The following is a 27,022-nucleotide window of genomic DNA, read 5'->3' on the forward strand; positions in this document are numbered from 1 at the left end:
TCTTACTGCAGGTGGTGCTCCCCCAAAATTAGTTCAGACTGATTTCTTGGGGTTTTCTCCATCTCACTACGCTGGGACCACATTCTCTAAATTATGATTATGTAGGAGATTCATAGATACTAAGGTCAGAAGGGACCATTATGATCATCTAGTCCGACCTCCTGCACAACGCAGGCCACAGAATCTCACCCACCCACTCCTGCAAAAAACCTCTCACCTATGTCTGAGCTATTGAAGTCCTCAAATCATGGTTTAAAGACTTGAAGGAGCAGAGAATCCGCCAGCAAGTGACCCATGCCCCATGCTACAGAGGAAGGTGAAAACCTCCAGGGCCTCTTCCAATCTGCCCTGGAGGAAAATTCCTTCCTGACCCCAAATATGGCGATCAGCTAAACTCTGAGCATATGGGCAATTAGGATGTTGTGGGACTCTCTAAATATACTGAGGGAATTCTTCCAATATTATTTCTAGGATCTCAATTATCATGTCATGCTTGTCTGTTGCCATATGGCCACTGAGCTGGACAAAGTCAGGTTCCATGAGAAACTGGCAGTGTAGAATTCAGCGTTCTTCCTTCATGAGAGAAAGAAAGAGAATGTCTTCCACTGTTGCATTCATGTTTGTGGATTTCATGATGTCTTTGGGGTAGCTGTTGACAGACAGCCCTGGAGGTGAATTTTACAGGGCTCTAGAGAAGTATGATACTTCTTGTTATGGTTCTTTATTCTTTGTAGAGTTAGACAGTTAAAAAACATCTATTTACACTTCAGATGGACTCCCCTGACCCCCTGGGTTATCTTAAGTTTTGAGTGAGCTCAGCAATAAGGTATATAAAACCACTGTTGGATTAATTAAAACAGCAACAACTATTCTTTCTATGAACTATAATCACAAGAGTGTTTTTTTTAATGTTTACAGGCATATGTCAATGTGGCAGATGCAAGTGTGAGAATTCGGACGGGAATGGACTGATCTATGGTAAATTTTGTGAGTGTGATGACCGAGAATGCATAGATGATGAAACAGGAGAGATCTGTACAGGTAAGTGCATTAGTAAATAAGCACAATAAGAAGATCAGTCAAAGCTGGTTGAGACATGCAATAGAGTAATACAGTATTTCAGATTTTTACTTATTGGAATTATAAAATGACTTTATTGCATGCATGCATTGAGAGACAGAGATAAATAGCATGAATACCACTGTGAATGGTGAGTAGAAATTTCAAATGAGCAAGTGGCCTGAACAATAAGCTGTGGAACATAGCAGCCCTGAGCCACTGTCTCCTTTTGTGAAGAGAAGCAGGAGCCAGGGTGCGTAGCACCACAAAGCTGCTAATTTTCTAACAAGTGAGGTACATGGAAGTGGATCTGTACGAGGATGGAAGAAAGAGGGAGAGACTGAGCTGATACATTAAAAATAGAGAAATGCAGTATTGAGACAAGTGGGATTAGAAAGGAGTAACACACACCCACATACACAAGGGGACCCGATTCATCCCCATAATACTGCAATTTTACGTTGGTGAGTGTGTGTAAAATATGTATTACTATCTGTATTTATCCATGTGTGTATAAAGACCAAAATAATTTCTATTTGTTTAACTCTCCATGCTGCTCTTGGGAGAGAGAAGAACTTTAGTTGTACAGAATAAGTTGTTTTTTAAAATGATGATAGTAATATGACCCTCTAAAGAAACCATATCCTGGGAATGCTGGCCAAATTTATCAAATAATTGATCAAAGTAAAAGCTGGGGAGGGATATATGTCAGTGATTCAAAATATATTTTATTTACCAAGTGTGAAGAGAAAATGCCACACTTTATTACATTTGATAACATTTGACGTTTTACAAAACCCCATTAAACTCTCCTGTTGCATTTTTCTGTGTATCCTTTCTCATCAGTGCGGTGTCTCATGATAAAGCTTTTTCCTATTCCCTACCCTTGTTTCATTCAGTGATGCCATAATCCAATTGGGGACTAGATTTATCTCTGTAAAACTCCAATTTTATGTTGATGTGCCTGTTGAATACTAGAAAAGATAGGATGCTACGCTTAGTAGCGAGATATTCCTGTAGTTGTTGCAGTCACCCTTTTCACCTTTATTTTTATACAAAGTGGTGATGTTTGCATCACAAATCTCTTGTGGTACCTGACTCTCTTTCCAGCATTTAAGTAGCAGCTGATGAAGATATAGTAATAGGCTGTCTTTCCTGCACTTGAGGATTTCCTCCGGGATGCCGTCTTTTCCAGGAGCCTTGTCACTTGATAGCAAATCAATGGCCTTGCTTAGCTCTTCTACAGTGGGCTCCACATCTAGCTCTGGCATGACCTGTAGAATTGGCATTTGGTCCAGTGATTCACTGGTGATGTTTCTTTTTTGTGTGTATAGCTCTGAACAGTGTTCAACCCAATGGGACAACTGCTTGCTTTTATCTGTAATGATTTCACCACTGTGCGATTTGAGAGTGGCAACTTTGTTGACAGTGGTATCTAGAGCTTTCTTCAGGCCATCATACATGACTTTGAGATTTCCTGTGTCTGAGGCTGTCTGTATCTCTTCACAGAGCTTGATCCAGTAATGATTTGCACAGCATCTGCTTGCTCACTGCATCTTGGTTTTTGTATGTTGAAGTCTCACTTTTTGGTGCTCTCTGTTGGCTTCTTGTTGTGTTCCAGATAGGCTGTGTTCTTAATATGGATGAGAGGTAATAGTTCCACTTCATTTTCTTCAAACCAGTCCTTTTTTGATGGTCTCTTTCACCAAATGTAGCCAAAGCTGTTTCATGGATTGTTGTTCTTAAGTCCTCCCAAAATTCCTCTGCCTTCTCTGGTAATGACTTCCCATGCATGCTAAGTTCAAAAGCCTGCACAAACTCCTGGCATTTCCTCTGTTTTTTTGGTATTAACAGCATTGATTTTGGGCTTGCTCCTAGGTTTTGCTCTATGTAGTTTCTTGGCTGTAATCTTGACTTTGCTAATAATCAAGAAGTGTTCAGTGTCACAATCAGCGCTGTGAACGTGCAAGTGTTCTGTACTAAGTACTAGGTCTTTCCTCCTGACGATAACAAGGTCTAATTGGTGCCAGTGGCGTGATTGTGGATGTCGCCAGGACACTTTGTGGTGATCTTTTCCTGTAAAATATGAATTGGTAATGCACATTTGGTTTTGGGTGCAGAATTCAAGAAGTCATTGGCCGTTCTCACTCATCTTGCCAATGCCAAAATGTCCTAGGCAATCTGGCCATGAGTTGTTGTCTGCACCAACTCTTGCATTAAAGTCACCAAGAAGGAAAAGTTGCTCAGTTGATGGTATTCTTCTGACGACTTGATGCAAAGAGTTGTAAAATGTATCCTTCTCCTCAGGGCTAGATTTGAGTGTTGGTGCATAGGCACTAATGATGCTCACAGAGCCAATGGTTGTCTGAAGTCTAAGTGAAATGATACGCTCTGACTTATCAATGGGAGTTTCTAGGAGCTTTACTCCCTTGTTTCTCAAAGCCAAACTGACACCGTGCAGAGGATTTTCTTTGCTGGTTTTACCTTGACAAAAGAAGGTGTAATTGGCCTCTTGGACAGAACCAGCATCTGCAAGTCTTGTTTCCTGGAGTGCTGCAATGTCAACATTGAGTTTGTTCAGCTCATAGTCTACCAAAGCTGACTTCCTTATGCTGCTTGTGAATTGTAGGTTGTCATTGTCTGTCAATTTTGGACACATGGTACTGACATTCCAGCTGCCAAGCCAGAAAGTTCTTGGTTTCTTATTTTTGTCAGGTGCAAGGTTTCTATCTGCCATTCAACTTTTGATCTAGCCTCACACACCCCATGAGGAAGGCAGACTGTCGCGGGTCAGCATGTAACTGTCCGCGGGCAGCCCAGCTTTGTGGTGGGTGGTGGCTGACTAATGGAATGGAGTGATTGGTCCCACCATTGTCACTTCTGCTCCAAGATGCATGTTGTCCCAAAGGATACAGCGTCCTCTTCAGGACACAGCCCTCTGGCTATGTCACACTCTGTTCTCTCCCCTTTCCAGGGAAATGGCAGTCCACTGTTCAGCCACTTCCTCGATGGTGAGTGGCTAGGGGGGACCCAGGCCCACCCACTACTCTGGGTCCCGGCCCAGGGACCGTGTAGATGTCAGCCACATGCTGCACCCCCTACAACCCCACAGTCTACTTCCCTGGACCACTTCCCCGCAGCCCCAGCACCTTCTCCACCCTTGTCTCAGGGCCCTAGCATGTCAGCAATCAGCCAGGAGCTCACTCTCACTCCCCTGATCCTGCCCAGCACTGCTCTGTCCAAGATGCTAGCTGCCCTCTGCCTGCAAGGCAGCCAGTCCTCCTCCCTCCCTGAGCTCCAGGGAGGGACTGGTCTGCTCTGCCCTGCAGCTCTTCTTACATGGGCCTGCCTGGTCCTGAATGGCTGCTCCTCATAGCCCTCTCCAATTGGCTTTCTCCCTAGGGTCCTCTCCCATTGGCTGTCTGTTGTGCAGCCTCCCTAGGGTTCTATTAACCCTTTATGGGCTAGTGTGGGGCAGAGGCCCCATCACAGGGGCATTAGCCATAGGGATTTCATATTCAGTTTCAGCAAAGATACGGCCTGATTTTTAACATGGACCATATGATAGCTAACTAAACTCTGATCCTGCAATTTGTTGTTGTGTCCTCATAGAACAGCATTGTCTTCAGTCAGGAACCATAGATCCACTCCAAGATAATTGTAGATTAAATTATGTAGTTCATACTAGTTCTGGGTTTCTATGAGTATGAGGGAGAAAAGAAGAGGTCAAAGGTGGTTGTTATCCTTCGTGACCAAAGATGATGCTGACAATGGTTTTACGTCTTGTGAGCATAGTTGTGGCTAAAAAGACCACTGCACGAGTGGCAGTCCTTTCCAAATAAAGTGCTTAGGTAGTTTGATGCCAAGAACGGGATTAAAATTATGCCTGCCAAGACTGCTGCTGTTTATGTCTCAGCCTCTGTGCCTCAGCCATAAGACAGTTAATAAAACTTTGCCCTGTCATCAGAACACACGCGTGACTTGTTTTCAATGGTGATGGTTTGTGTTGCGCCATCCACACTCGCTCGCCTATTTATCTGTGCTCTAGTGGCACACAGTCACAAGATGATTGGCAGCGGGTGCAGTCTGTAGCCAGTGATGTGGAATTGTTCCATGAGCCCTCTTTAGTCAAAGATAGAGATGGTCAAAAAATGTATAACAATTTAGTTCACAAATTTAGCTTCCTTTCTACCAGTGTGAAGTGTCTGCAAAAAATTGCCTAGTTCTCAAATGTATTTAGTTTTAGAAATTATTCACAAATTTGTTCGGAAATAATTCTTGATCTGCTTTCATGAACAATTCATTGTGAATATTTGAAATGCAAAATTTGCTCTGGCTTGGTTAGTTACATAAGTCACACAGAACTGTTTCTTTTCCCTTATTGGTTGACAGCTGTCGAAATGTCATGTTTGACTGTAAAATTTACATTTCACAATTCAAAATTTGCACTGTTGATAGTAAATGAACATGAGATATTTGAGGACAGCAGCTGATCCAGTTCTTGCAGAGACTGCTGGGGCTGTTGAGTCTGACACTCAGGGTAAAGTGAGAAAGGACTTGATCCTGCAAGGTCCTGGCTCTGCTCACCAAAGCACTTAACTATGTACTTAACTATAAGCCCATGAAGAGTCCCACATGCTTAATGTTAAACACTTGGGTAGTCCCACTGAAGTCACTGCACTAGTCACCTGCTGAAAGTTAGGTGCTTTGGTGGATTAGGTCAGAGGGCTTAAGTAGAGTTTGTAGGATTAAGCCCCAAATGACCAAAGGCAGGACCTGTTCAGGATTTTGAAGGTGGGGGAGGGATATTAGGTGAATTTGTTAAAGGTTTGTTCTGATTCATGGAAGGGATTAATCTTCCAGCTAGCTCTTAATTTTTAAGAGCTGATTTGTCTCTGTCCATAATTTCCCTGTTTAAAACAGATACAAACAAAAGCCATAGTCCTGCACGCTGCTCAGCACAGGTGGAGCCCTCCACTGGCACAGAACCTCATGGAGTGAATCTTGCAATGGGACAAGCTCCCTCAACTCCTGTTGTTTAGAAGTTGCAAGTGCACAGTACCCTGCAGTTCATGAGAGAGATTGAGCCACAGTAGTGTATTTAAAGTTGCTCTTAACTTTTTCTGTTACATTCACGATCTACCAAATTTACCCATCCATACTCAAGAATTAAGTTTAATGACTGTTTAAAGAATAAGTTTAAATTTAATTTTATTATTATTTATTGATTTATGTATTGCAAATGAAGAACATTTGTAAAATAGGTTTATGGAGGTATATCAATATAACATAATTAATTGCTTTTGTAGAAATCTTATTTTATTCAGAAATAAAATCTGTCAGCTGCTGTAGTTGTGATCATAACACTGCAAGGATGAAGAGGAAAATTAGTAAAACTGGTTAGATTGTTAATGCTCTTTTAAAAACTTGTCTTTTTCTCACTGTATAAAATTTGCTTTGGGTTAAGGCCATGGAAAGTGTTACTGTGGAAACTGTTACTGTGAGGCTGGTTGGCATGGAGATAAATGTGAATTCCAGTGTGACATCACCCCATGGGAGATCAAGAAAAGATGCACATCTCCAGATGGCAAAATCTGCAGCAATAGAGGTCTGTCATTCACATATTTTATATGTGCATTTATTCTGCACTAGGACAAAGGTCATAATTTTTGGAAATAGTTTTTGGTTTTGCTCTCCTTTCACTTCTGGACATGAATCTTTAAAATTTGGCATCTGTGTGTATGTGTGTACACATAAACATACACTTATGTGTGCATGTATGAATATGTTTGTGTATATGTATACACATATTTCCTATTATATACATATATGTGTGAATATGCCTATGTAAAATATGTATTTATAAGATGAAATTGACCCAAGAATGGGAAGCCCTTTTCACCTCTTGCTCCTACAATGAGACTGCACTGGACGCGTAATGGGCAGATAACTCATCCTGAGTTCCCAAAACCCCTGAATATGGGCTATGAAAGAACAGTGGTCATTATTTCATCTCATAACCTGGAACAGCAGCCAAAGAGGGCCTGCTCATGGCCTTGGAAGATCAATTTTTTTTAACTACATATAGTTCTTTGCACAAAGTCCAATCACGTGAATTTCATCCATAATTTCCATTTAATTTTGCCAATTTGGGAAGAAATAATGAAAAAAATGAGATTTGTATTCACCAGCTGCTATACTTGGCTTCAGTGAACAAATAGTTCAAAGTGAGAATGTTATTCCTTTGGCTGCAGTCCAGAACTATTACAGAAGAGCAAAAGTGCAAGTCTCAAAGATACCTTTCTTAAATATATCTCTACTGACAAAACCTGCTATAGTATGAGCACCTAATTAGCCTGAGAGCATTTAGAAAACTCTCTCATCTTAATTATGGGGAAATTGAAAGCTTGGCTCAAATACAGAAATAATGTAGGCTCATTTAATGTTTGGGCTTTAACTATAAAAAAAAACTTGTGTAATACAGGAAAAAATAAATATAGAAACATTATGTGTCAAATTAGATGTTTTATTTGCACTGTAATAGTGATATCTTACCAAAGGGAATTTTAAGATGTCTTACCTAGCAAGCATTTCTTTATCCTTATACTGGAGCAGTGCAAATGAGTGTAACTGGTACCCTTAATAGCTGCAAACTTCTGCAGGATGCACAAGCGAACTACCTGCCCAATACTATTTCCAGAATTCTTTTTAACTTTCACGTATTTATGATTTTGTCCACATGAAACTTCAGGATGCCTTGACTTTATAAAGCTATTTCCACTCACTTTATTAATGGGTTTTTGATCAATGTTCCCAATTTACATATTTTGATATATACTAAATATCTAGGGCAGCTGATGAAAAGTCACTCTAAAAATTTACTGTTTGGGGATTACACCATCATTAAATAATTTATCCACTCTAAGAGTTTAACATTCTCTTCACTGAATGAACGGTAAAAGTGTCCATAATATTGATTCATCCAGCCCAGTTCTCTTCAAATACATCATATTATTGAGGTTGAGAGTGCTGGTGGCTGCCAGCAAACTTGACTTTGAACTGTGGGCAATCACAGACCTTGCTGAAACTGATGGATGTACTAGATGACCTTCATTCAGACTAAATGGAAGAAGCAATTAAGCTCCTTTATGAAGTAAGATAGCTGGAGACAATGGAAGCCACTGCATACATTTTTAACTAATGAACATTGGAAATGGTGACCCTGTGCTCACAAAGCTTTTGTGAAGGCAAAATAGCAAGTTTCAGTTCCCACACTGATTCTTATTCATGCCCATTGGTAGGCCCATTTCTGCTCTGTTTTTTTTCTTAGGCACGTGTATATGTGGTGAATGCACATGCCATGATGTGGACCCAACTGGTGACTGGGGAGATATTCATGGAGATACCTGTGAGTGCGATGAAAGAAACTGCAAGGCAGTGTATGACAGATATTCTGATGACTTCTGTTCAGGTAAGGGGCATATGTAAATGTAAACAAGATGTCTGAATTTAATTTTGGAAGAAGGAATGTCCAGTTGGCTTGCTCTTACTCCTCATTCTGTTTCTTTAGTGTAATTTTTGCTCAGCTGACACTAGGGCTCAGACTCTAATTACTTTATCGGAAGTAGGTAAATTTTTTTTAAATAAAAAACCATGCTATTTTGTGAAACATTTAAATGAAATGAAAAATCTTTCATCTTTATTTTTTCCACAAAACATACTTTTTGACCAGTTTTTCTAAATATGAACTAAGGAGCCCAACTGTAAGCACCCATTTGTGTTATGCTAAGTACATCATGTTCAACATAGCACAAACTGAACAATTTGAAGAATGACTGAAGCTGTTAATTGTGGATATACTCTACCACACAGATTGAAACTTGCAAATGAAGACAGAGGGGGGGAAATAAAGGAAAAACTAAAAGAATCCACATTTGTTATAAATGCAAGGTGGTTGGTAGAACATAAAAAAGTGGTATGGTAGTGACTATAGCATCAATACAGGAAATATGTGTTCTTATTAAATGCTGTTGATTCTACCCCTGAACTGTACCTTGCTGCCCCTCAGAATATTGGATCCAAGATACTCAAGATGCCATTCAAGAATGCAGGGTATAACAAGAAGGTCTTTGCTATTTGCTAAGATAAGAAAATAAAATGGGAAAAGATGAGAGCATTTCTGAGGAGCAGTCATCTAGAACTTCAGCTGTATGGGTGCTCAGCACATTATTTTAATTGTTGTTGAGAAAGATTAACATCTAACTCAATCCTAGCTCATTTCTGGAGGTTCAAAAATTCTTCCTCAGCTACCAACATCCTCATGGTATGTTGAGTGAAAAAGAACTGATGCCCCAGCTTCCCAGTGACACTTGGTGGAACTCTGGGGAAGATGATGTATCTTCATTTTTATCCGACTACCATAAATACGATGAAATTAGCACTAAGCATGAGAAGGACTTTGACTAAAACATTGCATGCGTTTTGTGCACCAAGGCACTCTACAGAAGCACACATCTTGCAAAAGCAACTGAATGCATCTTCAAAGGGACTTGACAGATTACAGTCTGACACTAATATTGCAGTGTTCTCTGGAAATCTGACTTGACCTAATTAAGAAAAAAATTTGGAACCACACAAGAACAAAATAATTTTAAAAAATAGCTTCTGAAAAGTTTATAGTCCCACCTCCCAGCATGATTGATCCCAAATCAAAAGATCATAGAAGGAGCCTAAAACAGTAAGAGGAGGCTGAAACTGAGATGGTGAAATTAACCCTCAGGTCCTTTCTTCTCTACTAATGATAAATATGAAGATCCAGGTTTTTTAACCACAACTATGTTTGAAAAAGAATGTTGGGACTAGAACTGGTCAGAAAAGGAGAAAAAAAGATCTGTATTTCTGAAAATGTTTTATGACTTTTTTTCTTCCCACTTTTTTGGTTGAAATTTTGATCAGCTCTAAGTGTTTAACACGTAAACAGAAAACAGGACAATTGAATTCAGGATATTGTCCATTTTTGAGACTTACTACTATCAGCATCAATTGAGTTTTACCGCAGTGGGATTGATTTGATTGAACCTTTGTTATATTCCACTTGTAGAAAAAAGCAAATGATTTGTAAAAGTGTATCAGTAGCTAAGGTAAATACAAAAAGAGGGTTATGCCTAACTAGATTACGGGTTTTGCATTTGTGTTCTTATATTCAAGGCCTTGTGCAAACCCCTAGCTTAGACACAGTGCACCAATGTAAACTGACTTTCAGTAGTGTGACTTACCCCAGTTCAAACGAGGGTACTTTGCATCTGTGTAAGTCATTGCCAAAACCCATAATGTGGGAAAGCACTTAAAAAATTCAAGCTGTTAATTTTGGACAATATATTTACTGTTTTATGTCTGCAGAAAAACAGCGCTTACAAAGTGAATCACAAAGCATATGTGCTATGTTTCATTTCAAAATGTTACTTTTTTAGGTTTTAACAAGTTTTTTTTCAGTGTTTTAGTACAAAATCTACTGGGGTTTATTTAGATTGGGGAAAATCCAGGCAAAATGGCAAACCTGATAGACAATAAAGGGAACTGAGCTGGTTCAAAAGTTTCTCATGTTGTTCTGCTGCCTAATTGATAAAGGCAGGAAACCTTTTCTGTCCAGATTAGTGGACTGGAATCATAGAAACCCTGTTGCAGAGAAGAATTTTACTCTGACTGAATGAAATGCCAACAGTCATTTCAAAGACTTTATACCATTGGAATTGGGAGCCCTGCTGCTAAGGCTTAACATCACAGAAGGGTAGCTCCCTTCAGAGATTTCACATTGCCTGGGGGTGATTGGCAATTTACAGTACTTCAGGTTGCCAACTGGATGTCCTCTTTTAAAGAGTTTAATGCTGTTTGGTATCTAACTGCATGATCTTCACTTAGAGGTATTCACATTGTCAAGGGACTGTCCTCCTTTAAAGATAATCATGTTAACATCCTGATATAGAAAGCAAAAACCAACAACAAAATGAGCCTTCCCATAGGAAAACATCCATATTCACGTATAGACTATGTGCTGCTGTCTTGTTCGCGCATACACAGCTGTTTTATCAGGAGAGAGTCAATAAAGTGAATTAGCCTTTCAGAGATGCACATCTGGGTCACAGGGGCATATGGCCAATGCTCAGCCTGCCAGCAGGTGCACAAAAACAACAAGGGACAGAAGAGCGGCCTTTGGCATTTTTAAATGAAAAACAATTAACAAACATAAAGAAAAATCACCTCCTGTGCACCTGCAGAACAGCAACTGGTCTGCTGGCCTTCCTGGAAGCTTAGGGAGCTCCGTGCCCCCCGCCTCCTCCAGTTTTCTGCATATGAACTAGTAAGTGCATAAATTTTAGACTTATAGTATTTGCAAGTGTGAATATTTCAATGTAGTCAGACAGGATCAATAAAACATATGTGCTTATAGTTTGCAAGAAGAAAACCAGGATGGGACCGTGGACAAAAGAAGAGTGGGTTGGACTTAAAGCAGTGGGTGGTGACTGGCTGAGGTTCTTGGGAGCAGAGCTGGCTAGGGAGCTGGTCTAATGAAACAAGCATTTATGCCCTCTTTCAAACTTTACTCTGCTGCTGAAGAAAGATTTTGCTGATTGTCACGGGGCTGCAGTGTGTAATGAGGGGGTTGCCCCCTTTTCAAATCATGACATCATATCAGACACGGCCCACTGAGTCTCCTCTTCGTGCCGGGACATCAGGTCTCATGGCAAATAATCCTCTGTGCTGTACTACTTCTGGCTCCACTCCTGGGGGTGGGGGGGCAGCAGAACAGACAAACAGTCTGGAGCTCTTAGCCTCCTGGCTGGGGCTGACAATAAGAAATCTAAGGCTTTGGTCCTTGGGGTGGGGCAGAGCAAACCAACAGTCTGTATCAATGATCCCCAGTGGTAACACCTAGTGGCAAGTGCAGGATGGGGGTAAGGGAACCTGGGCCTATCCTACTCCTCTGGGTTCCGACCCAGGGCCCTATGAAGCCAGTGATATCCTTATTGAGGATTCAAGTGTCAGCTCCCAACACATTCCTGGGTCACTTCCTACCTTTGAGTCTCCTGAGGGCTTGTCCTCCATGGGCAGCAGCTTGGTATCTCTGTTGGCCTCCGTAGCTGGGGGCAGAGGTCCCCTGTACTACTATCATCTGCAGTCTGAGGAGCTGATGGTTCTTCAGCAGGAGACGGCTGCTCCCGTCCATCCTCCTCTTCAGCCAGCCCCAACTGAACTGACCAGTTGCTATTTATCTGTTCCTTTTATTGGCAGCATGTGCAGCAGAGGCAAGAGGGCGTGGCCTCTGCTGCCAAAAGTGATTGGTTACCCCCCCGCCTGACCAGTGTGGGGTTTATACACCCTGTCACTCTGATGCTCAAGCTTACTTCACCCAATGCTTAGACTATTTTGTTCTGTCAGGCGTCTGCCCCTTTAAGTGACTGATGGAAAAAGCTAGAGATCAAGTTAGAACTTTCTCTGCTGGATGTGCAGAGGAGATTTAATTGGATCTTCAGTCTTGGTCCCTTCCCTCCAGGCTTTCAGATAGCCCATGATGCTGATCACAAATGAGTGGTTGATATAGGCCAGGGCAAATTATATTCAGCATTACATAATTTGCATGTCAGTTTTTTAAAGCAGAATATATCATAAAGTAGATCTACTTTTTGAAAATAATTATTTAAATATACTGTAGAAATGTGTGGTTTTGATAAGGGATGAAATGTTGAGTATGCCATGAACTTCATATTCTTTTTCTGTGTGACATGGTATATAATATTGCAATTGTCAGTAAATTGGAAGTTCAGAGTAAGGGTCTTGCACTGCAGTGTGATTTACAATGTGTTTGTATGTGCATTGTGGGTCATAGTAGTGTTGAACTGAAAGTGAGTGCAGAACAGAAGGTGTGCGCTGGTAAGAAAGAGTATTCTGACGGTAGTGAGATAAAGCGTGGAGAGTGGTGTTGTGTTGAGTGTGAAAGTTGTCTTATGGTTGCCTTGTTGCTAAGGGTTTGCGTTGTTGTGAGAACATACATTTGAGTGTCTTTACCTCTTTGGTTAACAGTCTTGTGTATGAAGATTTATACTATAGATCAGATGCTACAGTATTTTCTAAGAAAGGAAAAATGATTCAATGGTCTAGAAACTATATAACACAAACAGCGTGGCATCCATTATTATTATCATACAGGAGATATTGATTTTTAGGTGCAATGACTTGATTACATTGAACCTCCTTCCATGGTAATTATTTAATAAAAATTGAGTTTTAGAAATTAGAGACTGTGCTTATTATCATTAGACTTTAATGTATCTATTGCCTTGATTGTGACTGACTTAGAAGACTTTAATTCTATTCATTGTAAAGGTCATGGACAGTGTAATTGTGGAAGATGTGATTGTAAAAAAGGATGGACTGGAAAGAAGTGTGAACATCCACGTTCTTGTCCATTGTCAGCTGCGGACAGCTCTAAGAAATGCCAAGGAAGCTCTAATTTACCTTGCTCCGGAAGAGGTAGGTGAAGTTTGTTAGGATCTTTGTCGTGCCCTCATAATCTACTCCTGATTAAAATTTTTCTATTCATATATTTCTTGTTTTAAAGAGCTTGAACTTTCCTCGTTGTGCATGAGTCATGTCTGCATGATTTATATGGTAGGGTGAAGGGAGAATAGGAGAAAGAGTACCTGTTTTTTCTGGCATCTGCTGCATTATACTATATTTCATTTACTTCAGTGTGTTCAGTTTTTGTAGAGGAGATTTCAAGATCACTGCTATTAGTTCTTTGGTGAGGATATATTTGGAGTATGGGCCTATTCTTGCACCCTCTGCTTGGAGAAAACTCCCACTGAATGAAAGTGTCATGTCCTCAGCTTGTGTAAATTGGTATAACTCTATTGACTTTGATAGACATACTCAGATATGCACCGGCAGAGGATCTGTCCCAGGAACTGCAGGATTGAGCCCTATATAATAGTTGTTCTTGATAGCCATTTTCTAATTGCCTGCTCTCTTTTCAGTTGCCTTTTCAAAAGCTTTGACTAAAACCATTATTTATTAACAGACTTTTATAAAATTAAGTATGGAGTTTCAGGTATGCAGTTGGGACAATATAAACATAAATAACATGCAAGAGGGAAAAATCATCTAAAACAGAATGGATTCCATTCATTTTGACTTATCAGAATATGAAATATGATTCTGCTCTCAAGAGACTAGAATGGCAAATATGATATAGACTTCTTTTAGAATTGGTAATTGAAGTTGTTATGAAGTCTGCCCTCTATAGCATTTGCTGGAAAAGGACTAATGCTGTTTTTGAATTATTGCTCAAACCTTAAATGTCATTTAATTTATGATTGCTTCTTTCCCTAATACTGTCTGCAATAACCAGGGTCAAACAAAGGTCATAAGCTATTCACCCAAGTTAGCAGTGCCACATTGACATTTGCCTATGTTTTTCTTTCACAAATGTATCGCTGTTAATAACAGTCCTTGTGCACAACTAGTTATCTTCTACAAGAACTAGGAATTATCAGCTGCTTTTTATCAGGCTAGGCTGGCAGAATGTTGACCTTTTAGCAGAGAAATAGCTGTCACAAGAGGAAGTGCCTTTAGTCGTGCTGGGAAAAAATGTTTCCATTTGGCTGGGTTAGGAGCAGGGCCGGCTCCAGGCACCAGCGTTCCAAGCAGGTGCTTGGGGCGGCCGTCAGAAAGGGGCGGCAGAGTTTCTGCGGTGGCAGCAATTCGGCGGCAGCTTCTCCATTCCACCGGCCGCCGTGGCAATTCGGCGGCAGCTTCTCTCTCCCCTGCCGTCTGTGGCGGCAATTCGGCGGTGACAGGTTTTTTCACTGCTTGGGGTGGCAAAAATGGTAGAGCCGGCCCTGGTTAGGAGTTTTGAATATTACTAATATATTACACATGTGCAGTCAGTTAACAGAAGGAATGTCTATACTGCAATTAAAAACCCACAGCAGGCCCATGCCAGCTGACTTGAGGTCATAGGGCTGGGGCCAAGGGGCTGTTTAACTGTCGTGTAGACATTTGGGCTTGGGTTGAAGCTCAGGCTTTAGGACCCTATGTGATGGTAGGGTCCCAGAACTCGGGCCTATCGTGACCTCGGTTTCCAGTCTGTAAACTGGGGTAATAATACTTCCCTATCTCACAGGGGTGTTGTGAGCATAAAAATCCATTAATGATTGATTGTGAGGTGCTCAGATACTGCACTGAAGAGGGGCATGTAAGCATATAGATAGAATAGAATAGCAAGAAAGAACTAGATGCTAGAAGGTGCACGGGAATATGGAGCCTGTAAGGAGGTTTTATGGATGTAACCGTGGGATTGCCCATATCATGTGGTAAACTATTCCTGAAATTTAAACGTTATTTTGCTAGAGGACCTGCTCAAACATCTTTAATGTAGCGGAGCTGCTTTCCCAACCCCTTATTGGTATCAGTATGTGATTTAAAGGACACGGTTTTCCTGGAATGTGATACCTTACAAACAATTTAGTTTTTTGAGTAAATTTCTTCTTGAGACCGGGTTGAGTTTTAAGAATATTCAATTTTAATTTTTTGTTGCTTTCTCAATCTGTCCCTTTTCAAACTGGATTTTTTTCTCTTGCTCCTGATATCATAGATATCCTGACTAGGATTTTCAATGGAATCAAAAAGAGTTAGGCACCCATTTCCCATTGAATTTCAATTGGACTGGGGCACCTAAATCCCTTAGGCACCTTTAAAAATCCTTGTCTTTGTTCATGGTGTCTGTACATTACTATTTTGGTCACTTTCTTGTAATGTTTCTCTCTTAGCTCGGATACAAGGAAAAAAAGAATAAATGTGCACTGCAGTATGTAGGAAATTATGCATACAATATTATAATTTAATGAGAATTTTGTTTAGTAAAACAGTTTATCTCTGGGTTAGAAGAGGGGGCTGGGATTCAGGAGATGTAGCTGCTGTTTGTTACAGTGCCACTCGCTGTGTGTCCTTGGAGAATCCACTCTCTGTGCCCCAGTTTCTCTGTTAGTCAGTGGGGATCATGATACTAAACCACTTGTTATAAAACACTTTAATATTTTTGGTAAGAGGTGCTAAATGAGGACAAAATATTATGGTTATTCTTAATACCACTTGTACCACACAGATAATTTACTCCTTAGCCATAACATGTAGAAAACAGGAAGCAGAAAATTGTAATTCATACCCCTTTCACCTTTTATATCAAATACTGATGTGTACTGAGAGTTTCAGGTGGAGAATGTTTAAACATGAGACATTTTGTCATGATGTTGGATTCCTAAGATTGTTCAACTACTTTCTAAGTGGTATTCTCATGATAAATATGAAATGTAAGTTAGAAATGTTTTATAATTCTTCACTTCAGTAATTGCCAAAGTAAACCTCAGTTACTGGCTAAGGAGGCATTGGAGAAACATTCCATAAAAGCTTTGGCTGGCCACCTTGAGGTTTTAGCTTATTTTGCAAAACTTTCTGATTTGAAAATAAAAATCATAAATCTTCCAGAAATTCAACTTTGAATTTTTAAAATCTTGTGTAAAGGGCACACAAAGTATGGGCCAGCCCAAGAAAAAAAAGAAAGAAAGGGAAGGGAAGGAAATAAGCCTCTCCCATATAAAGAGAAAGTACATTGGCTTTACATTACTTTGTCCGAGACTAATATTCTGCAGGTTTTTAAAAAAATATGTGTATTGTGTATCATCTGTATCATATCATTTTATTTATAGTAGCTGGGAAAAAATGGGCAAAAATCATCCCTTCCACAAGAATTACCTATATAAGGGAATATAAATGTTCCTTAGTGGGAGTGAGGCCACAGTCTCTTTTCATTGAGGGAAGATACTTGTTTTCTCTTCTCAGTTTCCCCTCCTATAAAATTGGGATATTATATCTCACAGGGATTAAACCAATAATGTTTGTTGAAGTGTTTTGCAATCTTTGAACGAAAAGCAAATTCAAAGTCTTATGTTTTATTTATTATAGACAATTGTGATATGACTATGCCTATTACGACATGCTTTGGACAAGAGTGGTAGCCTAGGGGTGATTATCTGGGCTGCCATGTAGCTGCCCTGAATGTGATTCCTGTTGGTTGTCTCTCAGCTGTCAGTTAAGTGAGAAGGCTCCTCAGCTAGGGAAGGATGATTATCTGTTTGTCTTGGGAACAGCCCACACTGCTACAGCTTATATTGCAACACTCATTCATTTCAAGGAGATTTTTCCCTGGGAAGTGGTAACTTGCAATGAGGGGTGGTGATCTTGGGCTCATGTGGATTTATTTGTAATCAATTAAACATAGACCATAAAACTCATCCAAGATTACTTTTATAACTCATTGCTAGTTGGATGATTCAGTGGGCCTATATATTTAGTATGTATATTAAAAAAACATGTTTACATACAGTGTAGGCGGCTTTATCAAAGGAGCTTTGATTTTGTTTTTTTAAATTCCAACAGGTCTAAGTTTTGGGCTAAGCGCGCACACACAAAAACACACACACACATACACACAAACACACACACACAACTTAGTTATAGCAAACTGCCATTTTTATTATTCAAACATAGTGCAAGTTATTTTCTTGAGTGAGCAGTAATAGAGAGGGCATCAGCTGTACAAGATAAGAGAATTCAGCAGCGCTGAGGCATCTCATATGCCTGACACATTCAGAATTTTCAGAATTTAAGCTTTTATTTAATTATAAGGATTCCTATCATCACAATAAGAGAATGAAAGAAAGAGAAAAAGAAGCACAATAAAAGAAAAACTTTTAAGCATCTGGAGTAAATAAATCAGGATCTCCCTCTTTTTCCCTAAAGACACCAAGGAAGGAAAAAGGAGTTAAGAAGGAAAATTAATAAACCACAGTTTGATAATTAGACTCAGTAACACTGATGTACAATTAGATTGTAACATTTCAATCTGCCCTGCTCTGTCCCAGGAGCAGACCAGGGAAAGAACTATGACTCTGAGTCACAGCTCCCTTCCTGGCTTCCTACTCACTCTAGGGGGAAGCAAACTGCTACTGGAGAACTGGCTGGCATGTTGGGAGAGCAGACCAAAGACCACAGTTATTCCTCACCGGTGTCAGTCCACTTCTTGCCTACTTCTGTAGATGTGTGGGGGAGCAGCAACTCCATGATTCTCTCCCATCTGTGCTCTGATCCGTGATACAGATAACTTGTGCTAAGGAGTAAAGGGGCATTTCACACCCTCTACATCCTTGCATGCTACTGTAAGGGCAGGTCAAAATTTTGCCCTGGTAATTAGATATCCTCTCAGTTACATCAACCTGATTGTTTTCAACTCCAATAGTTCCTCTCAGATATAAAAGAAGGAAAAAAGCAAATGATAGTATTGGAATTTAGACTCACTAGCACTAACTTCTAAAACTCAGGTTTCAGAGTAGCAGCCGTGTTAGTCTGTATTCGCAAAAAGAAAAGGAGTACTTGTGGCACCTTAGAGACTAACCAATTTATTTGAGCATAAGCTTTCGTGAGCTACAGCTCACTTCATCGGATGCATAATTAAAGTGGAAAATGCAGTGAGGATGTTTTTATACACACAGACCATGAAAAAATGGGTGTTTATCACATCCTCACTGCATTTTTCACTTTAATTATGCATCCGATGAAGTGAGCTGTAGCTCACGAAAGCTTATGCTCAAATAAATTGGTTAGTCTCTAACGTGCCACAAGTACTCCTTTTCTTTTTTCTAAAACTCAGTCTCTCAAATACCTCCCTTGCAGAGTTATGTCACAGAGGATTTAGTCTCTAGCTGGCCTTATTCACACAGACTCAGTAACACCTCTAATGTTTTATTCACAGTAGCATTTTTTTATTTTTGGCAAAGTTTCTCAGTGCCAGGGTAATGCTTTTCATAATAAGAGGTTGCACTTTTAAAGAACATTATTGTACAAGGCAATCAGTGTCTGAGTTAAAGGACAACACATTAAAAAATGAAACTCCACGTCGTAAGGAATGTCAGCACTAAAGGAGGCAAATTATCCCTATCAGCTTTCTAGAACAAGACTAATGACTTTCATAACTTTATACTGGGGAGCACTCTGAGCTTCTCTCTAAGGTTAAAAACAAGTGTCAAAAATAATTTTAAAAACCTCACAGAAGAGAACTGAAAGCAATAAGGGAATTAGCTTATTTCTGAGGAAAGCAGAGGAGAGCTTCTTTATTATCTGTTTTCTCTAGTCAGTCATCGTGCATGAGGGCAACCATCCTGGTAGTCACCCAAAGACAAACACCTAAGCTTCCTCTTGATATTATCTTTTACCATTTTAATCCCTGTTCTGTAATTATGTTTATTTACTTTAAATGCGTGGTGAAAGAGGCTGTTTGTCTTTATAACTGCAAAAGTCTCCCTCTTGCCTTTATACTGAATTGGATGCCTGAAAAATTAGTTTTCTTATCCAGGAGTACAAAATAAAATAAAAAATAATTATACCAGTTACATTTTCAAAACCCATTTTCAAAAGTTGAAAATCAATGGAGATCAGGCACTTTTTTTTAGCAGAATACAAACCCGCATATTCTGAAATCAAAGTTTAGGGTTAATGGTCAGTGAGTTGTATAGTTTAAAGCTATGATGATATACTGTAGCAACTTTCCAGGGTAGGAACAATACCTACCACAATGAAGATCTGATCCTGATTGGGGCTTCTCAGTAGTAACATTGCATAAATATTAAATGCTAGTACCGCAAATAACAATAACAGCCTTTCACAACTCTGACACATGTATCACCAAAGGTTCAATTCATTTAAGATGTTCTGCAACTTCCAATGAGTTTTACAGGGCATAGCATTTTCTGAATCATCTCCATACACACAATGATATGAACAGATTTATACTACACTGGAAGCAGATGCAGTTATGGAATTGACTCTTTTGAGCTTTGAATAGGTGATCTGCATTGATGCTTGCAAGTATTGTTGCAAATGAGGCAAAGTGATTGCCACATGAAAATATAGGCTAGATCCTCAGTTGGTGAAAGTCGAGAGTTGTAACGCCATTGCAATCAGTGGAATTATGCTGATTTACACCAGTTGAGGATCTGGCTCAATGTATTTACAGTTTTTTCCACAATTTTATCCATGCCGACAGTGATACAGAAATAGAAACTTATCCCAGTATCTTAACGTAGTCAATTTAATATATTCAGCTTGATGGGATACAAATGTTTTTATAACATCATAACATGTTTAACATTAAAAAACAAATTTATACATTTGGTGAAATTGTGGAGCTCTGCATAATATAGTTAATTTATGGGCATTTCTATGGCACTCATTCTTGTAGTGTCTGAACATGAATTAAATCTGACCATGCCTCTATGAGGTAGGAAAGTACCATTATCCAGATTTTACAGACAGGAATAGAAAGAATAAATATCTTGCAAAAGTTCACAAAGAATAACTGTGGTAAGACCAGCGAGTTGAACCTCAATCACTTTGAACTCCCGTTCTGTGCCTGAACCATGGGATTTATTCTATTCTAAACCTACTTCTGCATTCAGATCCTTATTAAAGAATAAATAAAGGTAATGTTTGTACTTTTGCCCTCTTTGCTTGGGTATTACCAGATAAAACAAACAAAAATCCCAGACTAATAAAGTCTCAGGCTGTCAGTCCCGCAAGGTGGGGCTCGGGCTGTCAGCCCCAGGCAGAAGGGCTTGGGCGAAAAGCGACACCAAGCAGCTTGGGCCAGCCCTGCATGCGGCTGGCCCGAGATGACTGGTGTTGCTGATTACCTGGTGTCCCATTTTCAGTTTAGGTGAAATATGGTTACCCTAATATTACTGTGACATTCTATACCTTTGGGGAGCATCCTGGAACCCCCATATTCCTCATTTTTATATAATCATGATCTTGCATATAAAGCATGCCTTGTAAGGTATTGGAGAAAGGTTATGATCTGCTGAAAGTCATTTCTCTATCCATATATGTGTATCATTAACGCATATGAAGTTATGAGAATTGTGTTGTATAGTGGTCACTAGAACATGCTGTAAGTTGGGGAATCAGACAGATATTAGCTCCCCAGAGGCAACAGCAAGGAAAGTAGCCAACACCCGGATGGAGTGTTAAACAACCCATCAACAGCCATTGTCCAGCAAGGGAGCAACAATTCAATGACTCACCTGCATGAGGTCACACCAGCGGAATTGCTCAACCTTGCCTGGAGACTCAGCAATGTCCCCAGACATGCCTGGACTTGTGCTCCCCAAGTACATGGGACTGAGGTTATAAAACAGACACAGTGGCCACATGCAGGTGCCTTTCTCCTTCACCCACCTATGCTGCAAGAAACAAAGACACTGACAAGAAGACTGAAGACTCCAACAGACGATACTGGCCCAGATTTAAGGGACAAATCTGTATATTAAGGACTGCAATATCCAGTGGGGGTGAGAAAAACTGCTTAATCTAGATGTTGTCCAGTCTAATAGGGTTGAGAGTTTAGACTGCGTGTTTATATTTTATTTCTTTTGGTAACTAACTCTGACTTTTTGCCTATAACTTAATATCCCTTAAAATCTATTTTTATAGTCAATAAATTTGTTTAACTGTTTATCTTTACCAGTGAGTTTGCATGAAGTGTCTGGCAAATCTGCTCAGGTTTGGCAAAGGCTGGGGTATTTCCACTTTCCATTGATGATGTGGTGAACCAATTAATAAATGTGCACTACTCATCTTGAGCAGTGCAAGACGGTATATTCCTGAGGTACAGTGCTAGGAGTTGGGGGGATTTGGCTCTGATGCCTTTCTCTGTGTGATTCATGAGTGACTCTGGGAGCATTCATTCAATCTTGCTGGCTGTGGGGCTCCACATGCTGTTGTGCTCAGTGATAACAGCACCTGGAGGGGTTTGCTGCTGGGCACTAGCAAGGCATTGTGAAAGACAGCCCAGGCTGGAGAAAGTTAAGGGAGCACAGCGGACCCACAGTCCCAGGCTGCATCCCAGGGATCCCCTCACAATTACCTCACCTAACTTGTCCCTCTAATATCTTGGGACTGACATGCCTACAGCTACACTCTTCTTTCAACAGCTGGCTTCTGAACACAGTCTATTCTGTAATCTAGCCCTGATAAACTATTCTTAACTCATATCAGGCAGTTAAAATCAGTAGGAGACTCCACAATTGTTGTTTCCTAAATGTTGATTGTTCCATGATTACCAGCAGGTCTTGTGCCATGATTGGCTTTCTCATTTGCGCACACTGCTCAACAGTTAGCTGAACCATGGCGTCCTGTCAAAACCAGGCAGAGAGCTGCAGAGCACAATACAAAATATATGACAAAAACCAATATGTATTGTATTTGACACAGCTTTGATGTAAAAGAAAGTGTCAACACTTATTTGACATATGGCACAGATGTACAGTCTAAGTTTGGCATGGTATTGTGCACTTGTACACTATGGGTAACATTTTCAAAAGTGCCTAAACACAATTTGACTTAGGGGCTTTTGAAAAATCAGTACTGTATTAATACAGTATAATAGCCCACAGTCTTATGCTGGCATTATAGCCTCTGTAATTTGTGCTGTTTACATTTGAAAGAACATAGTTGGTACTCAAAAACTCAAGGCAAAGATTCGCATAAGTGGATGCTGCAAGTGCTATACTTGGAAGCAGACTTGCAATTTTGGAACATTTCCCTGTAGTGACTTGCTATAAATATCATAATTGCCATTACCTAATCAAAGAGTGGACTGACACTAATTTCTGTTAGACTGTCTTCTGAATCCTTGACTAGTCTGTCTCTTCCATTTGATTTGATAGTGAGCTGAATATAGCTGTGGAATACTTCAACATCTTTGATGGATGGCGGGTGCTTGCAGTCTAGAAGAGGAGTATATTGTTGAGAATGCTTAATTAAAAACTGTATTTCATTGCAAGCCTCCCACAAGCTAAAAACATTGTTACACCAATGTTTTTAGCTCGTGGGAGGCTTGCAATGGAGTTTCTTCCCTTTCGCACAGAATGTGCTATAATGATTTAGGAGTACTTATGGCACCTTACAGATTAACAAATGTATTTGAGCATAAGCTTTCAGCTTTCAGCATGGGCTGAAATTGTGGAAAAGCAGCACCACTTGCCCCATAACCTCAGCCATGCAGAACACAATGCTATCCACAGCCTCAGGAACAACTCTGACATCATAATCAAAAAGGCTGAGAAAGGAGGTGCTGTCGTCATCATGAATAGGTCAGAATATGAATGAGAGGCTGCTAGGCAGCTCTCTAACACCACATTCTACAGGCCATTACCCTCTGATCCCACTGAGGGTTACCAAAACAAACTACACCATCTGCTCAAGAAACTCCCTGAAAAAGCACAGGAACAAATCCGTACAGACACACCCCTAGAATCCCGAGAAGGGGTATTCTATCTGCTACCCAAGATCCATAAACCTGGAAGTCCTGGACGCCTCATCATCTCAGGCATTGGCACCCTGACAGCAGGATTGTCTGGCTATGTAGACTCCCTCCTCAGGCCCTACGCTACCCAGCTGTCTTCGAGATACCACTGACTTCCTGAGGAAACTACAATCCATCGGTGATCTTCCTGAAAACACCATCCTAGCCACTATGGATGTAGAAGCCCTCTACACCAACATTCCACACACAGATGGACTACAATCTGTCAGGAACAGTATCCCCTATAATGTCACGGCAAACCCAGTGACTGAACTTTGTGACTTTGTCCTCACCCACAACTATTTCACATTTGGGGACAATGTATACCTTCAAGTCAGCGGCACTGCTATGGGTACCCACATGGCCCCACAGTATGCCAACATTTTTATAGCGGACTTAGAACAACGTTTACTCAGCTCTTGTCCCTAATGCCCCTACTCTAATTGCGCTACATTGATGACATCTTCATCATCTGGACCCATGGAAAAGAAGCTCTTGAGGAATTCCACCATGATTTCAACAATTTCCATCCCACCATCAACCTCAGCCTGGACCAGTCCACACAAGAGATCCACTTCCTGGACACTACAGTGCTAATAAGCGATGGTCACATAAACACCACCCTATCCCGGAAACCTACTGACCGCTATACTTACCTACATGCCTCCAGCTTTCATCCAGACCATACCACACGATCCATTGTCTACAGCCAAGCTCTACAACACAACCCCTCAGACAGAGACAAACACCTACAAGAAGTCTATCAAGCATTCTTACAACTACAATACCCACCTGCTGAAGTGAAGAAACAGATTGACAGAGTCAGAAGAGTACCCAGAAGTCACCTACTACAGGACAGGCCCAACAAAGAAAGTAACAGAATGCCACTAGCTGTCACCTTCAGCCCCAACTAAAACCTCTCCAGCGCATCATCGAGGATCTACAACTATCCTGAAGGACGATCCCTCACTCTCGCAGATCTTGGGAGACAGGCCAGTCCTCGCTTACAGACAGCCCCCCAACCTGAAGCAAATACTCACCAGCAACCACACACCATACAACAAAAACACTAACCCAGGAACCTATCCTTGCAACAAAGCCTGTTGCCAACTCTGTCCACATATCTATTCAAGGGACATCATCATAGGACCTAATCACATCAGCCACACTATCAGAGGCTCATTCACCTGCACATCTACCAATGTGATATATGCCATCATGTGCCAGCAATGCCCCTCTGTCATGTATATTGGCCAAACCAGACAGTCTCTACGCAAAAGAATAAATGGACACAAATCAGACATCAAGAATTATAACATTCAAAAACCAGTCAGAGAACACCTCAACCTCCCGGGACACTCAATTACAGACCTAAAAGTCGCAATTATTCAACAAAAAAAACTTCAAAAACAGACTCCAATGAGAAACTGCAGAACTGGAATTAATTTGCAAACTGGATACCATTAAATTAGGCTTGAATAAAGACTGGGAGTGGCAAAAAGAAAAGGAGTACTTGTGGCTCCTTAGAGACTAACCAATTTATTTGAGCATAAGCTTTCGTGAGCTACAGCTCACTTCATCGGATGCATACTGTGGAACGTGTAGAAGATCTTATTATATACACAGAAAGCATGAAAAAATACCTCCTCCCACCCCACTCTCCTGCTGGTAATAGCTTATGTAAAGTGATCACTCTCCTTACAATGTGTATGATAATCAAGTTGGGCCATTTCCAGCACAAATCCAGGTTTTCTCACCACTCCTCCCCCCCCCCGCACACAAACTCACTCTCCTGCTGGTAATAGCTTATCTAAAGTGACCACTCTCCTTACAATGTGTATGATAATCAAGGTGGGCCATTTCCAACACAAATCCTGGGAGTGGATGAGTCATTACACAAACTAAAAACTATTTCCCCATGCTAATTTCCCCCCTACTGTTACTCACATCTTCTTGTCAATTGTTTGAAATGGGCCATCCTGATTATCACTACAAAAGTTTTTTTTCTCCTGCTGATAATAGGCCACCTTAATCGATTAGTCTCATTAGAGTTGGTATGGCAACCCCCATTTTTTCCATGTTCTCTGTATATATATATATCTTCCTACTGTATTTTCCATTGCATGCATCTGATGAAGTGGGCTTTATCCCACAAAAGCTTATGCTCAAATAAATTTGTTAGGCTCTAAGGTGCCACAAGTACTCCTCGTTCTTTTTGCTGATACAGACTAACACAGCTACCACTCTGAAAGCTATAATGATTTGTGAATGAGACTCTTACAAGTAGGACACTAACATGAGTGCTTCCTGTTGGAGAAGATCTCCCTAAGCTTAATTTAAAAAATAATAGTGCATTAGGTTTGTATAAATGCTTGATCCTGCTTCGGCTCACTTAAGAAGCTCTACCTGGCTTGATGTCAGGATTTATAAACATCCTGAATAGTTTCAAAGATACAAGAGTGAAATAACCCTAAGACTGAAATATCCCTTAAGATAAGAGGAAGAATTGCTCAAAGGTAGGTTTATGTGTACCCCTTGTGCCATTCCAGGTATTCAAATTAAAAGAGGCTTTACAGTAGTTTTAAGTGCTGTCCATCTAGTGGGTGGCTCACCTGATGAAGAAATGCCTGAGGTATTTTTGGTTGGCTCACGTAGTACAAGGCATTCCAAAAGGAATGAAAAGCAAAAAGCAAAAAAACAAACAAACAAAAAAAGAGCGAGTGAGTGTGTGCACAAACACATTGGCTAGATTCCAGTTAATTACTGCAGCTCATGGAAAATAATAAATGATATAAAACTGTTTGGTTCTATTTTACATCTAAACAAGGGAAATAAAGGATCATTTTTTCAAAATTTGTTTCCACATGCACTTGTCTATTTTGTGGAATCAATTTGGTTAACAATTATATGAGGAAACTTGCATGTGCAAAAGCAAAGTTGGCAATTGGATGTGCACAGCTTAGTATTTTTAAGTGCAAATATGATTTTGTACATGAAATTACCAGCACTGGAAAAATGAAGTCAGATCAGTCTGTTAAATCTACGTGCAAGGCAGTGCATATCTATGCCGTCGTCATCACAAGGGGATGTAATGGATATACTACATATTATAACATTTTACCACATTATGAATAAAATGAATAGAGAATATTTGTGACCTGGAATGCCTACTGGTGTTGTCCAAATATAAGTCCTTGTACTGAACATCTTCTTACTTTATAGAACTAACTATCAGGTTTTCTAGAGCTCTATTGGCCATATCCTGCCCTGTAGTGTGTTGATGTGGCATTAAGAGAAGAAGTTATAGGAAGAACCTCTTCACTCCTTCCTCTTGTACAGCAGCAAGCAGGATACCTAACTTGCCCTGAAGAGGAGAGGTGTGGCCACACCAATCTCAGTGTCCCCTAGCCAGTTAGCACATATACTGTGGCCTTTTCCATGGAGCAGCCACGGGTGAACCACACCATGCATCCCTCCAGCATTCTCGGCCAG

General features: G+C 40.3%; 1 protein-coding gene across 2 annotated transcripts in view; it reads left to right on the forward strand.

The window, feature by feature from the left end:
- Positions 1–27,022, forward strand: part of ITGBL1 (integrin subunit beta like 1) — a 247,265-nt gene that overhangs the window by 119,531 nt on the left and 100,712 nt on the right. For both annotated transcript variants that reach the window (XM_074963182.1, XM_074963189.1), the window contains exons 4-7: positions 919–1,041; positions 6,527–6,667; positions 8,390–8,530; positions 13,441–13,587. In XM_074963182.1, coding sequence (XP_074819283.1) covers positions 919–1,041; positions 6,527–6,667; positions 8,390–8,530; positions 13,441–13,587 — 552 coding nt within the window. The remainder of the gene's footprint in view (positions 1–918; positions 1,042–6,526; positions 6,668–8,389; positions 8,531–13,440; positions 13,588–27,022) is intronic.

Source organism: Natator depressus, chromosome 1 (assembly GCF_965152275.1).
Source record: "Natator depressus isolate rNatDep1 chromosome 1, rNatDep2.hap1, whole genome shotgun sequence".
Lineage (NCBI taxonomy): Eukaryota > Metazoa > Chordata > Testudines > Cheloniidae > Natator > Natator depressus.